The following is an 8,264-nucleotide window of genomic DNA, read 5'->3' on the forward strand; positions in this document are numbered from 1 at the left end:
AACCCAGGGATAGGCGGAGCTTACATCTCGCGCGCAGGGGGTGTAGCTCGGAGATATCGAGGCTTATCACCTCGATGCTCTTCTCTCTCTCTTTCTCTCTCTCTCTCTTTGTCTCCCTCCCTCAGTTGCGTCTCTCCTCGCGAGACGAATGTCGCGTCGTGATTTTTCCTTGCCGTTCGTGAACATAATCGTCGCTTATGTTCACGATGGGATTAGGTTTGATGAAATGGACTTGGGATCCGCTCGTGTTCTAACTGTGTTTGTTGTCGTGCTTGTTAGGATTTGGAAGGTAATTGGGATTTTTTTGGAGGGGATTTGGACGTCTTTGAGGAGTAGATAAGGAATTGTGGATCGGGGATTAGAGTTTGAACGGGTTGAAAGATCGGTTTTAGTTTGAAACTAGCCTTTTAAATGATCTTTGGGATATAATTTGATTTGATTTGAGCAATAGTTTGAATGAAAAGCGAGGAATTGATAAATCGATCGTGATTTTGATAAGATTGAAAAAAGAAGAGTGATTTCTCCATTGAAAATATCCTTTTCTCTTCAAAATCATTGTAAAATTCCGACTCCTAAAATTAATATTCAATGAAATCTTGTTCGTCAATCAATCAATCAATGCGAATTTTAAATGCTTGGGGAAGATTACTTCGAATCGAAGTCTTATCAACGTCAGTCGTGACTCTATTAACGCGACTATCGATTAATGGAACATCGGTTCGATCGATTTGACAAATAGATTAGACGGCATCCCCAGTCTTCCTGATCGATATCCACGATGCTTGATAGCGAAGTCTGTACGATTCTCCATCGAAGGTTTGCTTTTCTTTTGTACCTCTTTGACACGGGTCGACGGCTAATTTATCATGGTCGACAAAAGGCCTGCACGTAACGAGCGAATATTAGTTACCGACGTCATTCGCGTCAGATTTTTCCATGGAGGAATTTCGTTGCCCGATGGACGATTACTATTTCCTGACGGCTGACGTTCGATTTGCTCATACCACTCGTGGAATCTGTAAACGAATCGTTATAATATAATATCTTTCATCGAAATATTAATAGAATAGATCCCTTTTCGTGATATGCGATAATTATCCATATTTATTTATGGCTTAATATAAATAGTAGAAAAAAAATTGCAGAAGAACAAGGAAACTCAATAGATATAACAATTCGTATACTTTTTCCGTTAATCTGAAACTATAATATGCAGCATATTTAATTCTCCAGAGCAGTTTCCATCCGTACGAAAAACAACAGAATCTCGGTTCCGTCCCCACCCAAGCACGGCTCGTTTTCCTGACTTCCGCCGCAATAAATAATATCCGCTTTCGACGCTCCGATATAATAAAGATATTAAGTTTAATTGAACAAAGCGCGGCCTTCCGGGCGCGGTCAGAGAGCGACAGAGTTTCCGCGCGTTATTAATATTTAAACAAAAGCGGTGGCGGAAGCGGCCTTTGTGGCCTCGTACAAAAAGCTCCACCTCGCTCGTGGAGCCCAACGAATAAAATCCCGGAAAGAGAGGCAAGACACGCCGCTAATTAATTAGTACCAATTGGTGGACGGAAGAAGAACGAATGGAATGAAGTCCCTTGAGGATTTCTTCTTAACCTGAAAATTGAACCAGTTACAAATTTGTGACGAATATACGATTCGTATATGATAAAAATCAATTTGAAAATTCTCTCTTTGGACTTCGAATAAATAAAATAAAATATTGGAAATAATTTTGTATCGTTGATCTAATTTAATTATTTTAAACCTTTGGAAAATTTGAAAGAAATAATTTAAGTATATTTCTTTATTTTGAAAATGCGATTCGACTTTTTCAAAATTTTTACTATCCAAAAAAGATTTTTTTTATACAATCTTCTCTAAATTTTAAATACAAATTTCATAAATTTCTTAATTTCAATTTAAAACATCAGTCTGTAAAAAATTCTATCGTCAAGATAACGCATCCCATGAATCAAATTTGAGAAAAAACACTCGGTAGATCGGGGGAATCAGTGCGGCAGGCAAGGATTAGGCAAAGTAGACTGGGTTCGGTGCACAGATTCGAGGTTTTATTCTTATGTCGCAACATGTACGCGTACATGTGTACACAGAATCGTCGTCAGAATCGTGGTGTCTCGTATATACAATCGATTTCGTGCCGAGGGAGAACGGTGATTACCATTTAGAAGATCGTCCAACACCGAATACGTGAAAGCAAATGTTTTTTTTTAATCTCTTGAGGAGACGTTTAAACCCTAATCGATTCGCTCTAATGCGTTATGTACATCGTGCAACTAGCTTTAGTCTCGGACAACAACGTACAAGTGTAACATCTAGACCCGAGGACAGTTACAAAAATATATATTACACAACCAGTAGGAGGGAAACGATCGAGTAGAAGCTATTTAATTTTCAATTTATCGCTCTTCCATCCGCCACACACACACATACACTCTCTCTCTCTCTCTTTCTCTCTCTTTCAAATATGAGTAACAACGAGGCGAGACATCATTCTATCATTTGTTTCTATCATTGTTCGACACGTACATTCTTAAACAGTGATGAGTAGGGACGAATTCCTTATACGAAAATAAGTCGCGAGAAATCGGTTGGAGACGAGGGGAAGGATCTTCGATCTTGAAACGTTATCGAAGAATCGTTCGTGAGAATAAATTGGAATTTTTCTCATTCGCGCTCATATATGGTCCGATTTAATAATAATAATTTTCTCGATTGTTCTCTTTTCAGGTGGTGGTTCTGTAAGTAGTCTTCTCAGGTTATTATTCTTCTTCCTTGGTATAAATGTTTTCATCGATAAAACGATTTTATTCGACGTATCGAGGAGGTATACGCGCGGTGCCGTGAGACGTGTGCAACGACCTCTTCGACTTCTCCATGAACGCATCCGATTTTCTTGGATATCTCGAGGATCGACAATATTCGGGGGAAAGCTTGTCCTGCCCGTGCTCGGGAATGTCGTATATCGGCGACTTTGAGTCACGGGATCTGCGTGACTTCATCGCGTACAGAGTTGGAATATCCATAGCGTTCGCTTCCTTCGTGGCATACTTGCAACGGCCGTATAATTGTTCGTGATTCTCGGGCTCGTCACCTGGAAAATCGATAAATAAGAACATTTTTTCGCAACAGATTTTCGACTATACGTTTATTTTAATTTCTATCCGAATTGAATGCAAAATTTCCATTATTATTTTCAAGAAGCACAGAGAAGAAGATTTCGAAATAAACAATGTATAATTTTTGAGAAATAAAACGATATATGGTGTAGAATAAAACGCGATAAAATACAGAATCTCACCGATCGATCCCTTGATAGGAATATTCGCAGAATCGTCAAATCTGCAAGTACTCTTCACGGGCGGTTCGTTCTTCTTGCTCGACAAGTTACCGCACCGATTGCACCTTCTCGCTTTGCTCATCTCCGGGTCTATCAGACGATCCATATCCGGTTTGGTGCGGGCACGCCGCATTAACGGCGTCACGTTTTCGTATCGATCGGGGTCGGTCCTCGGCACCCAATAATAGTCAGAGGGCTGCCGCTTCGAAGTCTTCATCGACGTTCGGACGAAATCTTCTTCTGATAAGGGCTCGGATATGTCGTGCTCGGCCACGTTATGATAGTATCTACTAGGAATCACGAATAATTCCTTCGAATTATCGCTTTAGATTGAACCAGATTGAAATTTAAAAAAAAAATTGTGAACACCGTATGCTCTCTGTTCGATGAAAGACTTTGAAAAAGAAAAAGAATGTTCGAAGTACAAATGGATTGATTAAAGACAAATTTTCCAATAAAATATTTTAAGATTCGTGCAAAGAAGGAAAAGGATGAAAATACATATATAGATTTTTCCTAGAATCTTTACCTGGGAGAAGGATTATCTACTAAAGTGACACGTTGCTGGCCACGGATTCTTCGCGGGTCCGGCTGTTGCTCGGATCTCCATCGTTGTTTCAACAATTCGGTCTTGTTTGCTCTTTGAGGCCTATGAGCGTGGGGGGTCGGGTCGGACTCCTCCTCCACTTCATCGTCCGCTTCGTGCTCCTCGTAATCCTTGTCCAAGAACTCTTGATCCTCTTCCGCTATATATATATATAGAAAAATTCCAAACTCTTTCTCTCTCTCTCTCTCTCAGATGATCCTCTCTCCGCGATATAATTTAAAATCGAAACGAGATAATTTGATCACGAATCAATCAAAGTTTCGTGAATATTCTGAACCTGTTATCTCCTCTTCGACGTTCTCGTCCACATTGCCCTCCACGATATTCCCCAATTCCTCGTCGATGAGTTTCAATTTCTCGATGTCCCCTAACTCGTCGTCGTAGTGGATCTTCCTCTTGGGCGACAAGTTGGAGGGATGGTGCACGTCTCGGTGAGATTTGGAACGAGCCTGCATGTACATAGCGTCGGAACCGTGATGCGAGGTATACTTCGAGTACATCGGGCCGGAACACATATGACCCTTTTGCGGCTTGTAAGAACTCGAGGAATAATAGTTCGTCGGTGATTCCGGGCTCCTTAAGATACATTTCGATGAGAAACCGATTTCTCGAGATTTTTCCAGAAGATTATCTTTATCATCAAGATTATTTAAGATTACTTCTTCTTTTTGCAAGAATATTTTTTTTCTCTTTTTATTTTCAAAGGTAAAATATTTTTAGTGGACAGTTTTTCTTTTTTTCATTTTTTATACGTATACATACTGATCGTATATTCTAACGTCTTCAGAAATTTAATTCGGAAATAAAAAAAGAAAAATTATATTCTCAAGTTCTTTCTAAAAAAAAAAAAAAAGAAAGAAAAGGAAAGAAAGAAAAGATTTTGAAAGGAAATGAATACTTACCTGCTTCTGCTTAGTGGAAAAGACTGACTTCTCCTCTGGGGATGCCTCCAGCACATATCAGGCGGATCCCTTGTGTCAAAGTACATGTGTTGAATGTACTTCGACCTAAGATTTTCTGCTTGTTTCATCGTTTAATTTTCGTCGTTCGTCCACAGTGTCCGCGAATCGTCGAACAATCGTCTCTTCACTTTCACACACTATGTTATCGGACGACAATTTACATAATTTCGTTAAAAAAGAAATTTTATCTCCTATCCCCTCACCGCGTAACAGCATCGAATACAAACATCGAAGAATTATCAAAACGATAAGAGGAATCGAAATCGTTCGAGTCCGTTTCAAGACGGAGAAATACACAATCTAAAAAAAAAATTCATTCAAAGATCGATCGATCTACGTATCGTCTCTCGTCAATTTACATCAACGTTCTGAATCAATCGTCAACTGGATCTCACATTTCCTCGTCAAGATTATTCTCGATCATCAACATCTACAACTCCTACGTCCCTCCTATCCTCGTCTTCACATTCCGCGCGAAAAATCGGCCGAAATCCAAGTCGAATCTCGAAAAATATCTTTCGATCTGGCGATACGAAGAGTCACAATTTTTCGTCACGAAACAGATGGGAGGGGAAAACGCGGGGAAGAGAGAGATCGTTTCGAGGAAGGAAGAAGAAGAATCGTCACAGCACGCTCCGAGAACCGAGCGTGTATCGTCCTTGGCCCAAGGTCAAGCCCTCCTCCTCGAACGCGAGCGGTCGAACATCTCTGGGGTCGGAGAACGGAAGAAACGGGGGTGAGACGAGGGGTGGGCGAAGTCGCGCTTCACGATCGAGGGACGCGGACTCTTTTCACCATTTGTCGGCCTCGTTGCTGTCCTCGTGCTCCAGGGACGAGTTGAGGGTACGCTGGAACTCGTGCACCCTCTGGCTCTGCTGTTCGTGATGGTGCTTCCGCCACTTGATCCGCCGATTCTGGAACCAGACCTTCACCTGAGCCTCGGTCAGCCTGAGTGCGTGCGCCAGGTAAAGCCTCTCTGGCCCGACCATGTACTGTTGTCGCGCGAATTCTCCCTCCAACCGTTCCAATTGCTCGGCCGTGAAGATCGTACGCACCCTCTTCAACTTGCCGCCGCCGCCGGAACACGAGCTCGAGCCACCGTTCTTCGCGCCACCTTCCTGACCTGCGATTCCATATTTTTTTAAATCCACGATTTTCTTTTCCCTTTCTTTTCTTTTTTTTTTTTCTTTTTTTTTTTTTCAAAGGGAAAAGGACAGGGGATTTGAATCGATAGACAAGATAATTTATTGATTGATAAATGTTGCGAATTTTTTTTTTTTTTTCTTATTTCACGAAGAGTAATTTGTAGGATGTTCGTTCGATTTGTTATGGAGAAGAATTTGTACGAATGTGTATGTTAATTGTACGTGTGAAATTTTTGTTATTATTAATTTAATTGCGCAAGGGGAAAAGATGGAGGAATGTGATTGCTACTCGTATATTATATTTGTGAAAATGAGAAAAGATGGAAAATTGAAGGAGAAATTTGAAAACGGTATTATGACTAACGAATTAATAATTGTGTGGATTCACGATTAATAAAAATTTGTAACTTATTTAGAAATTTCGATAATACTCTTTCTCGAAATAACATATTCGTTTTATATTTTATCAGAGAAATTCAAAACGTAGGTTTAAAATTGAGGGTAGGTTATGGAAACGTGAAAAACAAGGTGTCTTATCTCTCATACCTCGAAATTATGATAATAAAATTAATTGAAAAGGTTTCAATAAACTACTATTCGGTCACGAAATAATCGATGTATAATTATTCCTCAGTTACTGCTGAGGTTAACGAGAATTTTGTTAATTATAAATGTATACAACTGACAGAACGATTTTATCACGTTATCTTCATTTGTTTCCAAAGGAAATACATCTGAAGTTTGATAGATCCTCCGGTAATAAATGATTCGATTCTTCCCTTTCATTTTGATCATCTCACTCCGGTCTCGATCCAATCAAAAATCAAACGATTGTAAGTTTCACGATCCACGCAATATTATCCACGCAAAAAAGAAACAACTTTAATTACCAAAATCCAAACCCTAATCTCAGATTCAGAAATACAAATTCCACCTAACATTCCACCTAAAAATCCATTCTGCAATTCTGCCAGCAAGAAAACAAACGATCCACCACCACGTACCCTGATGCTTCCTGTACTGCTGTTGCTGATTCCGTTTCTCCCTAGGATTATTCCTCAACCCGAGAATCGCGTCGATGGTAAACGATTTGGCCTGCTGTTGTTGCTGCTGTTGCGAATGTTGCATCTGCGTGATGGAATGGGGATGCGGTATCTGGGTGGACAAATTCTGGGCGGAGAGATCGGCGCCCAACAGATGCGATCGTCTCATGCGTTCGAGCGCGATCGCCTCGAGATCTTGGCTCCTTGATTGCATCTGCATATTCTTCAACTCTCCGTGCTCCATCATCGGTGGATTCTCCAACAATCCACCACCCCCTCGAAGTCTCTCCAACGCGAAATGACTGTCCCTCATCCTGTCCAACGACAGATTAAACTCCTTCATCCGATCGATGCTGTAATTCTTCAGCAGGCCGAAATCCTTGATGTCCTTCTCCGAAACGGCGAAATTCAAATCCTTACCTCCGTACCTGTCAGAGAGCGACGTCAAGCTCGCGTGCGTGCTCTTGTGCCTGTTCTCGCGAAGATTGAACAGGAGATCCTTGGCCGTCGGATTCTTTGTCCTGCACAGATTGCCGGCCTCCAATGACTCGTCGTTCTCACCCGTTCTGTCCAAAGTGTACGCCATCTCGTTCAAACCGCCCGCCACGTAACCGAAATCTTTACCCTTGTTCAACGTCAACGGGTGATTCCTGCCTGTGTTCTCAAATTCGTCGAAACGGATGGACGCCCTGCCCGATTCTAGACCGAGGTGAAAGTCTTTGGGCTCGATCTGGCAATCATCCTTCGACTTGTCCACCGACAAATTCAACTCCTTCATCCTCTCGTAATCTTGAAACGCTCGCAACTGGCTCTCCGAGTGGCTGCTCTCGCTTCGGCAGTCGGACAGATCCTCGACGGCCAACCTGCCCGACGGGTCGCTCGTCTCCATAATCGCCAGTATACCAGTAAAAACAGGCCCACTCTCCGATATTTATACGAGACTCAACTCTTCCCTTACATCGACACGGATGTCCGATTTCCACCAAGAAGAACCAAATCCAAAAAAGTCCAATTCACTCGCACGAATCGTCCATCGTTCCCTTATCGACTCTCCTTATCGACTCTCCTCCCCAAAAATTTCCTTATCACCAAACACAGAGGCTCGAGCACACTGTCACACGACTCGTTGCCGGCGGACATGGTTGC

At 41.7% G+C, this 8,264-nt stretch overlaps 2 protein-coding genes across 4 annotated transcripts; both read right to left on the reverse strand.

The window, feature by feature from the left end:
• Positions 1 to 2,224: 2,224 nt before the first annotated feature.
• Positions 2,225 to 5,435, reverse strand: LOC102673904. Of its 3 annotated transcripts, none has more exons than XM_006615247.2 (5): positions 4,871 to 5,435; positions 4,246 to 4,508; positions 3,891 to 4,107; positions 3,323 to 3,651; positions 2,225 to 3,115 (listed from the first exon to the last, which is right to left on the reverse strand). In XM_006615247.2, exons 1-5 carry the CDS (start codon positions 4,996 to 4,998, stop codon positions 2,829 to 2,831), a joined length of 1,224 nt encoding a protein of 407 aa, XP_006615310.1. In that variant the 5' UTR covers positions 4,999 to 5,435; the 3' UTR covers positions 2,225 to 2,828. The 3 variants fall into 3 exon arrangements, with proteins under 3 accessions (XP_006615310.1, XP_006615309.1, XP_006615308.1); XM_006615246.2 differs by having other exon boundaries at positions 3,323 to 3,648; positions 4,246 to 4,544; XM_006615245.2 differs by having other exon boundaries at positions 4,246 to 4,544.
• A 144-nt stretch (positions 5,436 to 5,579) lies between these two features.
• LOC102674215 lies at positions 5,580 to 8,036 on the reverse strand. The gene is made up of 2 exons (XM_006615248.2): positions 7,080 to 8,036; positions 5,580 to 6,053 (listed from the first exon to the last, which is right to left on the reverse strand). Exons 1-2 carry the CDS (start codon positions 8,005 to 8,007, stop codon positions 5,722 to 5,724), a joined length of 1,260 nt encoding a protein of 419 aa, XP_006615311.1. The 5' UTR covers positions 8,008 to 8,036; the 3' UTR covers positions 5,580 to 5,721.
• Between the last annotated feature and the right edge of the window lie 228 nt (positions 8,037 to 8,264).

Source organism: Apis dorsata, unplaced genomic scaffold (assembly GCF_000469605.1).
Source record: "Apis dorsata unplaced genomic scaffold, Apis dorsata 1.3 scaffold_220, whole genome shotgun sequence".
Taxonomy (NCBI): Eukaryota; Metazoa; Arthropoda; class Insecta; order Hymenoptera; family Apidae; genus Apis; species Apis dorsata.

Bases quoted from the DNA above. Each gene is read 5' to 3' on its own strand.
- LOC102673904 (XM_006615245.2), bottom strand. From the start codon at position 4,998: ATGAAACAAGCAGAAAATCTTAGGTCGAAGTACATTCAACACATGTAC. The intron at 4,108-4,245 runs GTTCAGAATATT...ATATATATATAG, and splicing joins CGTCGAAGAGGAGATAACAG to CGGAAGAGGATCAAGAGTTC. The intron at 3,116-3,322 runs GTGAGATTCTGT...TCGATTTTCCAG, and splicing joins TCCTATCAAGGGATCGATCG to GTGACGAGCCCGAGAATCAC.
- LOC102674215 (XM_006615248.2), bottom strand. From the start codon at position 8,007: ATGGAGACGAGCGACCCGTCGGGCAGGTTGGCCGTCGAGGATCTGTCC. The intron at 6,054-7,079 runs GTACGTGGTGGT...ATGGAATCGCAG, and splicing joins GCAGTACAGGAAGCATCAGG to GTCAGGAAGGTGGCGCGAAG.